The 17,310-nt window shown below is 47.6% G+C and overlaps 1 protein-coding gene across 6 annotated transcripts in view; it reads left to right on the top strand.

Annotated features, from left to right (window-relative positions):
- Positions 1–874: 874 nt before the first annotated feature.
- Col6a3 (collagen, type VI, alpha 3) overlaps positions 875–17,310 on the top strand; it is a 77,142-nt gene continuing 60,706 nt past the window's right edge. The window contains exons 1-3 of one of the 6 annotated variants that reach the window (XM_030245436.1): positions 875–1,130; positions 14,618–14,733; positions 16,399–17,016. In XM_030245436.1, coding sequence (XP_030101296.1) covers positions 14,646–14,733; positions 16,399–17,016 — 706 coding nt within the window. In that variant the 5' untranslated portion in view covers positions 875–1,130; positions 14,618–14,645. The remainder of the gene's footprint in view (positions 1,131–14,617; positions 14,734–16,398; positions 17,017–17,310) is intronic. The other 5 variants (NM_001243008.1, XM_030245437.1, XM_030245438.1 and 2 more) reach the window with 5 other exon arrangements.

Below are 17,310 nucleotides of genomic sequence, written 5' to 3'. Positions count from 1 at the left end.
TCTCCTCTCCTCTCCTCTCCTCTCCTCTCCTCTCCTCTCCTCGCTTCTCCTCTCCTCTTCTCTGTTCTTCTTTCCCTTCCTCTCTCCTTCTCTCCCTCCTTCCCTTCCTTCTTTCTTGTTGAGATAGGTTCTCTCTGTCTTTATTTGGTACTTACTGATTCAGCTAAATTCACTGACAGTAAGACCCAGGGATCTGCCTTTCTCTGCCTTCCCAGTGATGGTTTGACACCACATTGGCTTTTTCTTTTTTTAAATTTCTAATGTGTATTTTGGGGACAGACCTCAGGTCCTCTTGCTCAGGCATTAAACATTTTATGGCCTCTGGCAGTCAGTCTGTGGGTTGTGACCCTGATGGGGGTCGAATATCCAATTCATAACATTATGATTCGTGACAGTAGCAAAATTGCAGGTATGAAGTGGCAATGAAGTAATTTTATGGTTGGGGGTCAGCACAGCATGCATTAAAGAGTCGCAGCCCTAGAAAGGTCAAGAACCATGGGGCTAAAGCTGTTTCCCCGACTCTTTCGGGTCTCATCTTTACCACACTTTAGTCTTACCTCAGTAACCAATGACTGAAAAATCTAATTCCTTCTAGCTCATGGTCCATTTCCTCCCCCCACCCCCCTTCTTAGAGCTGGAGTTTGCAGGAGTCCAGCTAAATGCTTGTAAGGCAAAGACGGCCTTCATAGGTGACATCAGCTTGCAGAGCAGGCCAGAAGCAACAGAGCCCCAGGTCTGGTTTTCATTTACAGTTTGGGTCTGTCCTATGGCAGGGAGGGGAGAAGAGGGGTTTGGAGGAAGGAAGGAGAAGGAGGAGGAGAAGAAGGCAGGGGAGGAGGGAGAGAGAGGCGGGAGCGAGAGGAGGAGCAGGAGGAAGCCCTGACTGTACCCCTGGACCCTGTCCAGTTTGGAGTTCAGCCTTTCCCCAAAGGCTGCTCAGTTCTCTAGGCTCCAGCTTCCAGCGAGGATTGCAAGAGGAGACTGTGTCTTCTGATCCTGGATCCTCTGTTCCTTGGTGGAGAAGGGTTGCAGGAAGAAAAGGAGACTTAGCAAGAGAGAACACTATGCATCCTGGTGAAGCGTGATTGAGTTTAGAAGCCCAGGGACACGCGTCTTCAGGTCCGCTCAGGGTAAGTGTGAGTTTTTGCTTATTCGTTTCCTCTGTGGCATGAGGGAAACACTTCAATCAGAAGTGAGTTAGTGGCTCTTACGATCACCCCGTCACTCAGTTTTCTGGACATACTTTAGGAGTCTGCTGCTCTTTCTTTCCTTTGTGGCACAAGGGTTTCTTTAACCTGCTGAAGGTCACGGATTGTCCGATTGTGTCTAGGTTTGCTGCTGCGGGGAGTGTCCTGTGTGTCCCTGCCTGCATGCTATGCACTTCTGACTGGTGCTCTCCTCCAGCTGGCTTGTTAAAAGTCGCTTCTCCTTCCCCAGACCAGCTGCTTTGTTTGCAGAGGCATCTGATGGGAGCATAGGGCAACCTGCAGAGTGGACCCCAGAGAGAGCTCATCTCTTTGGGTTCTCCAAGGGTCATGGGTAGGGGTATACTCTTAAGTGCAGAGAGGCTGGTCAGGCAAACTGCTGTCTTCCGAGTTTGGAGAGATACTGGTGCCAGTTGCAGGGCTGGGCCGGAGCTGCTTAGCCATGGCCATCAAGGCTGCTGCTTCATCATTTTAGGTATCTGAAGTCACTGTTGTAGGATTTGTCCTTTGAGGATGCTTAAGGGAACTGCAGGCCTAAAGCATGCGCAATGTGATACTAGAGCAACTTCCCCAGTGGATAAGGCAAAGCTCGGGACTGGGCTGCCGTGGGTTGTCCAGATGAGAGGCCTGTGCCAAGTTGGGAGGCCCAAGGGCTATTCCCTGGCCATGAGGATGCTGGGTGGGGTTCAGGCCCTCTCTCACTGAGGATGGAAGAGAGTTCCTGGATGGTTGCCAGCCCATTTGGGGATCTATTTCAAGCTACCATGGGATCAATGCAAGGGTGGGGCCAATGGGAAGGGTTCATTGGAGTACTGGAGAAAGGCTAAGAAAAATGAATTTCACAAAAGCCCAGGCAAACTTAGGGACTGGTGTGGACTTCAAGAACAAGTTGTATGAGCACCAGTGGGCACACTACACCCTAGAGAAGTCATTTCTCTCCCTACCCCGAGCTGACTCCAGATGAAAACCCCAGAGTCTCAGAGCTTCAAGGGGATTCATGGGACCTGAGGACAGTTCCCAGCTTCCCAGAGCAAGCTGAAATGTGGAAAAGACTTTAAAATAAAAATCATATTGCTTTTAACAAAAACAATATGGGACCAACTGATTGCTGTAGCTTCCACTACTGGGACTTTTTGACTTCTTTCCTGGGTGATTCTGGGCTAGAAGATTCCAGTGCTGTCATCCTTGGCTTATGGGTGAAGAGAGAGAAGCTCTGAGATGCTGGACTACTGGCCGGGCCCACCTGAGTGTCTGACTTTCAGTAGCATCCTTTCCCATTGATGGAGCCATGGAGTTGATGAGCCAGCAGTAGGGGACCCTTTAGATCTCCATGTGGGATGGGCTGACAGACTGATCCCCTCTGAGGAGACTGTTCATCTGTTACAATCTGTTCAAAGCCATAGGACACTTGACTCAGTTTTCACAAAGGTACACAACTCATGGGGAATGAAGGGAGGCCCACGCGGGATTCCACTCAGGAGGCCAGCTTGATGGCACAGAGGGCTTACAGTAATAGCCTGAATTTTGTGCTGTGGGTTTCTGCTGAGGCTGAAGGAATGGGGTGTAGAACTTCTTTGAGAGAGATTTATGATTGGGGACAGTGGTCCAATGTCTGGGCATCTTTCATCAAGCAAAACTTTACATTGTCACAAAGGGAATATTCTCTCTCTCTCTCTCTCTCTCTCTCTCTCTCTCTCTCTCTCTCTCAGCAGAGGAAAGGCATTCAGCTGACACTGGGTGGGGAAGATGGTCAGGATGGGTGACAGAGAATGGTTCTCCTGGATTTTTTCAGTCTGGGAACTAGAGGGTGTGGCCCCAGTGCCTTCCTTGAGGGTGACTGAGGTATCCTTTGGCCTAAGAGCGTATCTTACCTTGGAGGTGTGTACCACACCCCGTTCTGGTGGAGACCGTCAAGCTTGGGAACCTAATGATGTATCTGAGACAAGATAAGCATGGTTCAGATCGAGAACTGTCTGTGTCTCTGCACTGTGCTGTATCCTATGATAACTGCAATTCTGTGACTTCAGACAGTACAATCTACAATGTATCAATGACCACAGAGTACAGAAAGTTCCTCTATTCACCCAGCTTCTGGAGCTGTGAACTCTGACCTTAGTTTTGGAGTAAAACCTACAGACCCCAGTGCTCAAGGCCACGGTCTCCTCCTGAAACCACCTTCCTTCTTTGGAGTGGGTGGAGACATGTACTACTATCCAGGGCTTGGTTTGCTTTCCCGCTCTTTCCGGACGTTTGGTGACTTGGAGAAAGAGTGGCTAAAATAGAGCGCTGCTGTATGTGCTGTGACACCACCTGCTTTTATGCGAAATTCCACATTCAGGATTGAAAATTCACTAGTGAGTTGCCAACTGTGTTGTGTAAGATGCTCTTGCAGGATGCAAACAATGAAACTCTGTGGAAGAAGCTGCGAATCTGGTGTCTCTTGGGGATGGGCAGCAGGTGATGTCCAGGGCTGAAGGAGGCACTGTGTACTGAGGAAGCTTTTCTCCACTGACTGACCCACAGGCAGGAACTGCACATGGTGTCCTGGCTGTGGCAGACAGGCAGTAAAAACACACACAAATAGTTGGTGACTTGGGAAGTGACATTTTAAAATCCCGTCGGTAGCTCAGCCAAACCCAGAAAGTGCTTCAAATTTTAAGATTTAAAAAAAAAATATTTCTAATCATGTACGCGCACATGTGTGGGTGTGAACACCAGTGTAGGTGTCTGCAGTGGCCAGAGGTGTTGGATCCCTCTGGAGCTGGAGTTGCGGGTGGTTGTGAGCAACCTCACATCGGAACTAAACTCAGGTCCGGTGCGAGAGCAATGAGTGCTCTCACCCGCTGAGCCCTCTCTCCAGGCCTGCTCCAGGTTCTAACACACATTGTTAAAGTACATGAGGACATTTCTCTCTATTCTGCTTATCCTCTTATAAAGCTTCTTGGTGCTGCTCATGGTCCAAACCCCAAGTGATAATTCCCCATAAAACCCACTGCCATCCCGATCATGGCAGTGAGTATCTTGTTGGGGAGTGCCAGCCAGGTCCTGGTTCTTAAAAAGAGAGATCCTCTGTAGCAATGAATTTTATGTTAGGTTTTAAAACTGAAACTCTTAATGCATCCCAATATCCCGGGTCTGTTTTGGGAAAGGAAGTTTGAGTGGGCACATGGCTGCTTCTGGGAATGCATTCTGGACTCTTTTCTCTAGAGGGCAGTGTATCCCTTGGCGTGCCTGGAAAATCCAAGTTCCTGGCGGTTTCCAGGGTGGGGTTTCAGGGCTCATAGGGAGTCAACAATTTACACCCCAGCTTGTGGGTGGCAGCTAGGATTGGCTGTTCCAGCCCAGTCTCTGTGCCGGGCATACATTTAAAATTCCATTTTTCTTCCTTGCTTGTGTATGAGCATTCAGAAATGAAATTATGCCTTCATACAACACATTCTCTGCTCTTAAGTAATTCCAGGTCAAGAGCATCGGGCAACTGGCAAATTTTAAAGGAAACATTGCCTGAATCTAAGTTATAAGCGCTCCCATGGAAAACATGGGGACTAAAGCATGCTCGCACACACACTGTATAGTCTCTTATTTGAACCCCGGAGAAGGTATTAACGTCCCCTAATCTGATAGCTCTTGAAGGGTGCACAGTCTGCCCTTTGCTGCTCTTCCCAGCAGAGAAACATATTTGAAAGAATTTCACATAACCATCTCATTTCACATAAACATCTCATTTTAAGTATTTGATGATTAAAATACATTGTCGACTCTCTGACTTTTCATCATTTATCAGAGAGGCCCTGAGGCACTGAATTTCATCTCAGAGTACCGCTACCTTCTCTTAGTTGTCCCACAACATGGTCTCAGGATTGCTTATCAATCAGGCTCCAGGATGCTAAGTTTCAAGATCAGGTTGGCAAAATTCATGACTTCTGTTTGGCTATTGAGATAGCGCAGAGAACATTGTCTTGGTGTCTTTCTGGGGTCATGGGATGTGTTACTCAGAGAGGTGACATGCTGGTGTGTGGCTACAGTGTTAGGAGCAGTAATAAAGCCAGCCCCACCCAATGTTCTGCGCCTGCCTGATGGATTCCACCAAGCATGCACGCAGGACCCAGGCATGGGGGCAGGGTGGGATGAATAGGCCTTAAGAAATACCGTGGAAGAAAGGTATCTTATGTTTCCCACGTTTTCTTTGGAGTAGATGTGGCAGCGGAGTCACTGTTGTTTGAAAAACTCTGGAGGATCTGGGATCTATAGCTCCTTGGTGTGGGGGGGGGGGAGTGGTTCCCTGTGCCATGGAATCTAGAAGTGGTAACGCATGTCTAGAATCCCAGCGTTTTGAAGATGGAGATAGGGGGATCAGAAATTCAGGGCTAGTCTTGGCTACAGTGTGAGTTTCAGGCCAGGCAGGGTGACATATGTGAAACTGTCTCAAGAAAAAAAAAATATTTGGATGTTCGAAAAATGGGAGAAATGAAACAAATAGAGAATGCTTTGCCAAGTCACCATCCACCATTCACCTTGCAGCGTCTGGCTGTGTGGTGCCCAGTGCCATCCTCTCTCCTCACTAACTTTAGCAATCAGGAAATATGGGGAGCTGTTTGTGAGCTGGAAGTGACCAGGGAAAGCCTCACTGGGAGCCATCTTTGTGGAGCCTCCCCCCACCATGTGCTCTGTATCCCCGATTTCCACAGTCCCAGTGCTTTGGGAATTGTCCGCTGGAAGGAAGAGCTCATGGGCCACTTTAATTTCAGAATTGACCAGCAGCTGGAGATGACTCAGGTCTCAGGGGGAACTATTCCAGGAAACTGGCTTTTCACTTCTGGAACCTTCTCTAGTTGAGTCAGCAACCAGCACTGGCATCTGGAGTCAGCTCCACTTAAACCCACCTATGGCCTTACAGGGAATGTGGAATGTCAGAGACCTGCTCAGTCAGACGCAGTGGCTGCAGATATAGCACAGGAGTCCGGGGATCCCTGCCAGGGCACACAGTTTTGTTTTACTTCTAAGTAGTAACTCTAGGAGAGGTTACTGGGAGAGACAGTAAGGAGGTAGACAAACTGATACAAGATCTGTCTACTTAGGATGAGTTTTTCTCTCACACCTGAAAGCCAGCAAAGACGGTAACTTTTCCTTGGGCTGTGAGATGCCGTGGCCGCTCGCTTTCACGATTCTGTGGCGGCACACATGGTTTTCAGAGGCTGGTGGAACTCGAGTCCCTTGCCAAGAAAGGAAGAAATGGGATAAATGTGAGACGTGCCGAGAGCTAGAGCCAACTGTGGCCTGTGTCGTGGGCTGGGAAGGAGTGGCTGCTTGCATAATTGCTTGTGAAGCAGTTTGTAGCAGGCTCTCTCCCTGACTGTTAAAACCCAGGCAGTCTCTGCCTAATGGTTATAATTAGCTGGGGAAACGGGCACAGCGTCTCCTCATCTGGTTTCCACACAGTTCATAGAATGCCTTTTATGTTCCATGGTGGCCTCTGGTACGACAGATTCAGAGCTTTCTGCTTCATGGTTATTTTTGTGTATCTTAGGAGTATATTTTCAAGCCCGTTTCTAAATATCTCGACGATTAGTCTGGAGTTGGCTCCTGCTCCCTCTTTAGAGGACAGGGGCTTATGTAGCCCAGGATGGCCCCTCTAACTCACCATGTAGCTTTCTCACCTTGAATTCCGGAAATTCTTGCCTCTGCTTTCCGAGTGCTGCTTCTAGAGAAGGAAAGAAGCTAACCCCCGAGGGGCTTAGCATGCGTCTGAGGGGCTCCCTGTCTTCTCTGCGGAGGTCTCACTGTGAGAGGTGGCCACACCCTCTCTCCAACGTCTCAGTAGCATCCCATGATGGCTGCTAAGCATCTGGGCATTGCTCTGTGAGGTCCCACCAGGAGGAGCCAGCACCCTCCCGTGCTGGTAGGTGACAAGGAGGGGGGTTGCTCATGTAGGATCATATAAGATCAGAAATGTTGAAAGAATTTGTGGTCACAGGAAAGATGTAGATTCAAATTGTTGTTGTCGAGCACTGTCACAGAACAAAAATGCAAGGCAATGGCTGTCAATCAAACAGAACAATCTCAATTTCAGATGCGTTTCTTTAAAAGGTGTGTCTCAAATCATTTGCTTTTGAAGGTTTCTGCAAAGTTGTGCCATCCAGTGCCATAGTAAACCCCACCCTCTTCTCTTAGGCCTCACCATAGGATCTCTGCAACTAAGGAGTCTGTGAGAGGCAATGAGGGAAAGATTTCTTTTTATCGCTAAGTGGTGGCTTCCCAGCCTGTGGGAGGCAGAGGCAGGTGCGTCTCTGAGTTTAAGGCCAGCCTGGTCTACAGAGAAAATTCCAGGACAGCCAGGGCTACATAGAGAAACCCTGTCTGGAAAAACAAAATTACCTCCCAAACAAACAAACCAACAACAAAAATCCAAAAAACCCAAACAAACAAACAAACAAACAAACCTACATAAAACAGGCCCTGAAGCCAGGGATGCCCCTCACTTGGCAGGATGATTGCTTAGCATACTCGAAACCCAAGTTGTACCTGCTCTGAGTCTCTAGCTAGTACCAAATACACCATGGCGCTGCGTGCCTACAGTCCCAGGACTCAGGAGGTGGAGACAAGGTGGGTCTTAGAGTTTGAGGCCCACCTGGTCTATAGAGTAAGTCCCAGGATAGCCATGGCACCACAAAGAAATCTTGTCTCGAAATGCCAAAAATTGTTTTAAAAAATTAATTAACTAATTAATTGTGTGTGTGACCATGGCCCACAGAGACTCTTGAAACTAGAGTTTCAGGTTGTCATGAGTTGCCTGATACAGGTGCCAAGAATAGAACTTGGGGCCTCTGCAAGGACAGTGCATCCTCTTAATTGCTGAGCCCCCGCAGCCTCCGCCGCCCGCAGTCCCTATTTTGATTCTTAAAAGTCCAGAAATGAGAGTAGTAAAGGCCAGGGTAAGGTAGCACCCTGAACTCTACTGCAATTTGAGATTTCATTCCACAATGGGGAGGGGGGAGGCCAAGGGAGGCTCTGGCCGCGGCCCCAGTTTAAGTGGGACAGTGAGGTGTTAATGGAGGCTTCAGAACTCTATAGGAGAGCTGCCTGGCTTCTTAAAGCGTTGCCTGGAGACAAATGAAATGAAAGACTTCAAAATGGGAGCTCTGGATGCACTTAAGTCTTTGTTTCAAAATTATTTCCTCATGTGTGTGTGTGTGTGTGTCTTAGAAAAAAAGATTTCCTAACATGGAAAATGGAAATGCTTTTGAGGAGGCTTAATGAAAACTAATTTCACAGAATTGCAAAATGGCCTGGGAAAGTCTGTGCGATACACTTATGATTGCAAGCTGAAGACTGTGTAGGGCAACCTTGATGAGAAGGAGTCTCTTGGGACCTCAAGTGGGTAGCAACCACATGGGAAAAGACACTTCAACTTTGTGAAAAAGAGACAGAGAAGTGGCGCACTTAGACATGCTAACCAGAAAGGGGAGGATACAGTTAATATTGTACTTGGGTTTTTTGAGTCTGTCGCCTTGAGGGCACAGAGTCTCTGACAAAGGACAGCCCACCCCACCCAGCACAAGGGTCCCAGGCAGCCAAGTCTGACTTTTATGTTTTCATATGGGGAAGAAAAGAACCAGACATTCACCAACACCAAGGACATTTGTTCTTCCTTGCACCATGACTCTGGGAGTGTCCTGCCTAGCTTGTACTGTTTCCTGGGCTTCATTCCTTCCTTGGAGCTGTGGACTTGAGTTTGGATGCTGACCCTATCTTGTTTTATCTATGTGGCTTCTGCAAACCACCTTCCCTCATCCTGTTTTAGTTTTCCTGCTTTAAAGTGGTGGGAGCGGTGCACAGCCACTGGATGCAGGGAAGGAGGTGGGAAATCCTGCCTCTAAGATAGAAACCCAGTGGCTGATTTCTTCTGCCTGGTGGTTACTTCTCTCTCTTCCCTGAGAGTAATGAGACTGGCAGTGGGAGAAGAGAGGGTGTGGCTACCTTTGTCCCCCCTCATTAAAAAGAGCTATCCAGGGCACTGTCTGGGAGCTGATGCTTGACACCTTTAGATTAGTGCAATCTCGATAAAAGCTCCCCTTCCTGCAAGTGCTTCTTGCGCTCATCACCGAGAGGATGCAGTCCAATGATGTAAGGGGCTCCTACTCCTTGGGTGAATATGTATTAATGACTCCATTTACCCTTAACTCTACTGTGTGGCTCATTACATCCTAGAGCTTAGATTTCCTGACAGCAAACCGTGGAGACAATTTCTTTTCAGTTTCACACCTGGGGATCCAGCAGCTTTGTTGGATCTCAAGGACACCTCAACCCAGGGCATCAGCTCCTGCCCTGCTTCTCAGAGGTGAAGGGGCTTCTCCCATCCTCCCCTCTCCCTCAACATCTGGATGGAGTCTGGGGAAAAAAAAGCTTCTATTTGGGCTGTGTCTCTTTTGTCTCTTGGAGCCATCAGGTACCTAGGGAGCTGCTCTTCCGAGATGAATGCTCAGGCCACTCATATAACACGAGTGCCATTTCCTTAGAGAAACTCAATTAGCTGGTGGCTTCAAACATCTTCACAGAGCCATGGCATCACCGCTTAGGGACCATGGAAGGCTAGGAAGGAGCTTTAGGGGTTGCTCCAGCGTGACTCACTATGTGACTAACACATGGTAGGATTAGTGTATTCAAAGGAGTCCCCTGTGTGAGGGGCAGGGATCGTTAGCAAAACGACTCCATATGACTCACCCACAGTGAGCTTTCTGTCCATGTGGCTTGCAGAGTATTTCCTGTCCTTAATGTAGACTCAACAGTGGTCAGACAGCCCTTACCTCAGGCCCCACCTATCCCCTTTCATAGATCCCACGACTATTGCCTCATAGCGAGGTGCTAGAATATTCTTGTATCCTAATTCTCCCACAAGATGCTCCTCGAAAGATGAGACAGTGGCTCAGCTAGTGAAGTCCTTGCCTTGCAAGCTTGGGGACAGAGTTGTATCCAAGACCCACATAAAAAGCCAGGTGTGGCCGTGCACACCTGTTGTCCTGTCTCTGGGAGGCAGAGGCAGGATTCCTGGAGGCTTGTAGGTCAGCCTAGTCCAACCGGTGAATGCTGGGTTCACTGGAAGAGATTTTGTCTCTAATCATGAGGTGGAAACCAGTTGAGGAAAACACATAACACTGACCTCTGTCCTCTCCACACATGCACACATATTCACACATATGCACATGCACACACATGCACACATACGCACCCACTCACACATACATACACAATGTTACTTAAAGCCTCACATTTCCTGAATGAATTAAATATTTGAAATCATTGAACTAGAATGCTAGAAGACCTGCATGCACATCTTTTGATTGAAGTTGTGATACATAAGACTAATGGAATATTGTGGCAGGCTGTGGCATAGCTGGGTTTAGAGTCACAAAAGAATGCACTCTGTCCCTGGGGCATAGCTCTTTCAGAGATGTAGTTTGGTGCACAATGGTGGTAAACATTCAGAGTTTTCACATATGTTGACCTGTCATTAAAATACAGCTCTAGACTAATTACAAAGCCATTAGGGACTCTGGAGGAACAGACTGTGTGTCTGGAGAGGACCCAGAAAGATGCAGGTTCTCCATCAAATATCTGAAAACCCAACCAAAGTAGAATGTCCTGAGTTCACATCATCAGTTAATTTAACACACACAAACACCCCCTCCCCCACAGAGAGAGAGAGGGGAGGGGAGAGAGGGGGAGAGGGGGAGAGGGAGAGAGGAAGAGGCAGACATCTTTTTTTTTTTTTTTTTTTTTTTTTTTTTTTTTTTTTTTTTTTTTGGTTTTTCAAGACAGAGTTTCTCTGTATAGCCCTGGCTGTCTTGGAACTCACCCTGTAGACCAGGCTGGCCTCGAACTCAGAAATCCGCCTGCCTCTGCCTCCCAAGTGCTGGTATTAAAGGCGTGCGCCACCTTAGAAAGGTGTCTAGGGTGGAACATGGGGTGGGCAGTGTTCTATAGAGTGAATGGGGTGGAGCTGGGGTAGTGACAGGGTGAGAGGGTGACCAGCCCATCAGCAGTGGCTTGCATACTGGCTGTGGGCAGAGTCCTAGCACCACCACTTAGGTTACATCAAGACATGGGCACACTGTGGAGTCAGAGCGCTGAACACCACAGACTGCTTTTCAGAGCTGTGCGTTTCTGAGTCTAAGAGGCAATGAACATGCCAAGCCAGGAAAATGGGACCGGGTGTTTGTACTGTTGCCACAATCTGACTACACTGAGGAAACAAATGTGCTGAGAGCTTGCCTGATGTTCTGGGGCCGTGCCTCCTTTCCGCTGCCGACACGTTGGCCGGGGTAGTTGTATTGACAGGTGGTTCAGTCCCCGAAGGCTTGGAATCTGAGCTACAAGCAGGTTCTGAGTCACAGGTGATGCTCATGGTTAACTTCCCTGGGATCCAACCCATGGTGGGTCTGAAAATTGAGTCTCTTGATTACGGTCTCATCTTTGGGCATGCCATACCTCAGTCAGTGCTGTGTCCCATTCTTTGAGGCTGGGCTTGGCCTCAGGAAGGAGACTTAATGGCAAATCTGTGGATGAGCTGCAAGTTTCTATGCACTTTTCTCTATCATCAGGTGGCAGCCTCAGAAATATTCTTCTCTCCTAACCCCTGCCCCTCCCATTTTGCCAAGTGTCCTGCCTTCTCCTCACTCACAGCAAAGCTCTGCCACCAAATAGTTGGCCACAGTATCCTCTCCCACCAGTCTCCCAGTGACAATTTTGGGGCCATGAGACCATCTCATCTGGGAAAGTGTGCACTTGTGTTTGTTGGACAAAAAGTAGCCAGGGAGGATCACAAGACCAGAGCTGAACCTGTGGGAGGAAGGTCAGGCTCAGATGCACAAACTTTGGCCTTAGCCAGAGTCTGTAGCATGCTAAGATACCAGATGGGGGAGATGTGACCCTGGTAGCAGGTGTTTATGCTCACACTAAATTCTTATTTTTCATAAAACTCACACCTTTCCCTCAAACGTCATTATCTCGCTACTACATGCTTGCCTTCTTTCCCACGTGTTAGTTACAAGCAGAAACAACAGTGGTGTTATTTGAATACCAGGACACAGACACGTACGTTGCTTCTGTCTTCAGCACAAAGTTTGGTTCTTGAATGTCTTCTCCTGCTATTACACTTTCCTGGTTTCATGGAGTCTTGTTCTAACTGCATAATGACGGAGGCTCTTGTGCATACCATGGTACATGACCACTTTGTTCTCCTTCCTTGTTTCCCCATACACAGACTCAAACCTTTCCCGAGACAAGGGATATAGAAGCAGTTTACAAGTATTTGGATTTTTAATATAATGAGAGAGAGAGGGAGAGGGAGGGAGAGAGAGAGAGAAAGAGAGAGAGGGAGGGAGAGAGACAGAAAGAGAGAGGGGGGAGAGAGAGAGAGAGAGGAAGAGAAGAGAAGAGAAGAGAAGAGAAGAGAAGAGAAAAGAGAAGGGAACAGAGGCCCTGGATTATAGTCCACATTGATTCAAGATAGAGTTTTAATTCACTAGAAGAGCCTCTTATACTGTTTAATATCCTAGTAGTGAAACATAAATTATGAAGTAAGCCAAATATCCCTAGATTAAATGATTTTCAGTTTCTTAAACCAGACAGACATTCCCCTTTAACCATAGACTATTCTAGGTGATTCCCACTATCAAACAGTATGTTTTCAAACTCAGTACAAAAGAAAAAAGGTGAGATTCTGAACTAGTACCGATGATATTATTGGCTCTGGTCCCTCCCTGGGCCTCTTTGAAGTACCCTTGGTCGCCAGCATCTTTTAGCCTTTTCATTTACTCACCGGGAGATGCTGAGTCCCACCACCCAAGGCCATGGGTCTCTAATGGCAGGAATCAGTGCTTCGGGGCACAGGGAAGAGGGGGAGAAGGAAGGAGACCTCAGCCTGGATGGAATCTCCAAGCATCAGTGCGGAACCTTGAGGGATACTCCAGCCCCAAGCTGATTCATGACTGGACAGGAGAGGATGGGGAGGCTGATGAGAAGCCTGAGGGGGAAGAGATGATCTTGACAGACTGATGACAGAGCCTACTAAACATTCAGAACTTGAACTTGTCTGGAAGTCATGTTTGTAGCTGCTAGATGGTGCATGATGGGAAAGCAGGTGATGAGCACTCTGCCCTCAGCTCTGGCTTCTTTGTCTCCCAAACTGAACCTTCCTTGGTTTGTTCTGTGGTGATGAGATTTGAGGTTGGCAAATGACAGGGAAAGTGCTGGTTAGCAAGGGAGGAAGAGGCGGAGGAGCTGGACACAGATCTCACTGCCTCTGGCTAGGCAGAGCCTATTTCCATCAAGAGGGCCAGTATCCCCCTGCAACCCCACACCCTCTGTGTATGCGAAGCAAGCCCTTTACTCTCCATTTTCTCAGGAGCATGCCGTCTTCCAGTTGCTGCCTGCCTCAATTTGGAAAAAGAGTTCGTTATATAGTTCCTGACCATGGCTGATGTATGTAGTGATTAGAGTTAGAGATTCTCCCTTCGAGGATCAGTTAATAAGACTCTCAGAAGAGGGTGCCCACTTAGCTCATTCCCTAGTAATGAGAGTGAAGAGAGAAAGGACTCAGAGGACTCATCTCCTGTGACCAGAACCCACATGGGGCTTACAACTACCTGTAAATCCAGTCCCAGGAGGATCTGACACTTTCTTCTGACCTCCAGGAGCTCCTGCATGTACATGGTACACACACACACACTTGAGCACACACACATACACACACACACATATTCAGGCACATATACACACATATATGATAAAACAAATAATAAAGTCTGTGGCCCCTTGGGAAGAGCTCTGTATACCCACCTTGTCTCTGCCCTTGACACCCAACTTGTATGTAGAACAGAAGACCAGACCAAGGGCCCCATACTCGTTAGGCAAACGCTTTATCTCCAAGCTATATCTCCAGCTCACCTTTCATGTTTTATTTTGACACAGGGTCTCAGTGAGTTGTTCAGGATGGCCTTGGACTCATTTTGTAGATCAAACTGTCCTTGTATTTGTAAATTTGTGATCTTTCTACATCAGTCTACAGTAGCTAAGACTATGGGCCTGCACCATAGGCAAGTGTGTGTGTGTGGTGTATAGTCATATATCACTTAGAAGTGGGGGCCCATTCTGAAAACTGCATTGGGTGGCTTTGCCCTTGAGGGGGCATCAGAGTGCGTTGTGAGAGAACTGTAACATGACTCGGTAATAAACCTTGAGGGACTACTGTTGTCTACCCACTTGCTTGTGTATTTATTGTCTACTCATTTGTTGCTGGTTCAAACACTAATCACACACAAAGCCTGTTCAGACATCAAAAAGCACACAAAAACCAAAATGGATTTCGGAGAGCTAAAAACTAATCATTCTCTTCTCCTTGTCCTTTCTTTTAGGTTCACACTTGGTGCTTAGACATTCAAAATGAGGAAACACCGGCATCTGCCCCTAGTGGCTGTCTTTAGCCTTCTCCTCTCAGGCATTGCCACGACTCATGCCCAACAGCATGGAGGTAAGGTTTAATTTTGTTCAAAATAGAAGTTACTAGCTGTGTATTAGCAGTGTTTGAGTCTAGAGCAAATCACCCAGAGCTTCACACGGGGCCTGGGGACGTTGAGAGTCAGCAGCATGTGGGCGGGCTTTACAGGCCTTTCAGATGCGGTGGCCAGGGGAGGTGGCTTTTCTGTTTTTCTTTTTTCTTTTTCCTTATCTTTGTCTTCTTTTCATTTTCTTTCTTTTTCTTTCTTTCTCTCTTTCTCTTTCTCTCTCTCTCTCTCCCTCTCTCTCTCTCCCTCCCTCCCTCCCTCCCTCCCTCCCTCCCTTCTTTCCTTCCTTCTTTCCTTCCTTCCTTCCTTCCTTCCTTCCTTCCTTTCTTCCTTCCTTCCTTCCTTTTGTCGTCATCTTCTTCTTCAACATCAAATATTAAGTTGCTTGGTAGCAGAATTATTATTCACATTGGGTCTGATTAGAGTCTCCATCCCATGAAGCCTGCCATCTGAGGGAATTCCCCACATCTTTGGTCTGCAGGAAGAAGACAATTATTGTGATAAAAATTCTTTCCTTAAAACAAGAAAATAAGAAGACACAAAACCCAACTTCCTGGTCTCTAACCGTAGGCACAGAATGATAGTTATACATGGGACTGTTGGTTCTTTAACAAAGTTGTTTCCTTAAACAACTTTATATAGCAGAGACCCCAATACTCCAATTAAGAATTTGCTTTCAGAATTTTAGGGCAGCAAGATAAGCCTTCTATGTTGGAACTGGAAGCCCTGTCTCCTTATCATTGGCCAGGGGTACTGGTCCTTCAGCAGCCTGTCTATAAGGCTGGGTTCCTTAGATGGAAGGGAAAGTAGCCTATCTTAGTGGGAGACTATCAAGGCTTAGGGGCCTCTCAGAAAAACCTGGGGTAAGTAGAATTTCAGAAGAGGCCTGGCTGCAGCTTCTGAAGGATCTTCCAAGCACTTCCGATGGCCTGGTCCCAGGGTGTCTGTCTATACTTGTGGGGGAAACCAATCATCCTGGAGCAAGCACAGTACTGCTCAGGGTGTAGGCAGGCTCCTCTGGGATGGAGAAATGTGCTAACTGCTCAGAGGGATCATCTTCATGTTAAAATATCCAAGAGAAACAGGACTTCTTCCTCTAAATATCCCTGGTTTCCCCACTTACAGAGTTGCTTGTCTCATTACATTTCTTGCAAGTTTCCTGAAGCCCCGAGGGTTGGGGGTGAGTTCACAATGCATCAGTGGGCTCCTTCTGCCTCTGTTGGGGCCACTCTCTACCTCACATTGAGGAACAGGCTGCTCATGGTAGTCATTTACCAAAGACAAGAGATCCCTTTGGTCTGGTCAGATGGACATAAGAGGGTCAAATTGTTACAGTCATGCCTCAACTCAAAGGCACCCAGGCTTGTTTCTCCTCTTCTGGAATATTCTGCTGACCCCTGACTTGGGGCGACTCAGTATGGAACATGGGCGATTGCTGGGTATAGCAGCAGCTGTGTCCTCTTTCTTGGCACTGCTCTGCAGGTAAGTCCCCCTACTTGCCCTCATTTAACTGAGATGTGTGACGTATTTGGTAATAGCAGCAGATTTGCTTTAGGTTATTTAGAAAGAGGTAAATGGACAGGAGGCCACTGAATCGGTAGAAAAACCTGAACCAATGTCTTTTTTTAAAGATGTCAAAAACGGTGCGGCGGCTGACATAGTGTTTCTAGTGGATTCCTCTTGGAGTGCTGGGAAGGACCGTTTCCTGCTTGTTCAAGAGTTTCTGTCTGATGTTGTAGAGTCTTTAGCTGTGGGAGACAATGATTTTCACTTTGCTCTGGTCCGGCTCAACGGAAACCCACATACCGAGTTCCTGTTAAATACATACCACTCTAAACAAGAAGTCCTTTCTCATATTGTGAACATGTCTTACATTGGGGGAAGCAACCAAACTGGAAAAGGATTAGAATACGTAATTCACAGCCACCTCACTGAGGCTTCCGGAAGCCGGGCTGCTGACGGAGTCCCTCAGGTTATCATAGTATTAACTGATGGACAATCGGAGGATGGCTTCGCTCTGCCCTCAGCGGAACTTAAGTCTGCGGACGTTAATGTGTTTGCAGTCGGAGTTGAGGGTGCAGATGAAAGAGCCCTAGGAGAAGTAGCAAGCGAACCACTCAGTATGCATGTTTTCAACCTAGAGAACGTTACCTCACTGCATGGCCTAGTAGGGAACTTAGTGTCCTGTATACACTCCTCTGTGAATCCAGAAAGGGCTGGGGACAAGGAAAGCCTTAAAGACATCACAGGTAATGCCTTCACTGCCAGGCTGCTCCCTGCCTTGCTGCTGTGTGGCTGTGAGCTTGGCAAATACTGGCAACATAGTGCCTAAGACACGCTGGGGACTTAGGGAAGAGATGTTCTCGAACTTAAAAACAAAGGCGTGACTATCCTTCTTCAGTCTCCTTCAAATGGGGACTCAGGGAAGAGATGTTCTCGAACTTAAAAACAAAGGCGTGACTACCCTTCTTCAGTCTCCTTCAAACACAGCCTCCACCCGTATCAAGAGAAGGCTTCTGAAACAGCCAGCGTTTGAACTTCAA

The sequence above is a fragment of the Mus musculus genome, chromosome 1 (assembly GCF_000001635.26).
Source record: "Mus musculus strain C57BL/6J chromosome 1, GRCm38.p6 C57BL/6J".
NCBI lineage: Eukaryota > Metazoa > Chordata > Mammalia > Rodentia > Muridae > Mus > Mus musculus.
Note: the sequence above shows the minus strand (reverse complement) of the source record. Positions and strands in the feature narration are given on the sequence as shown.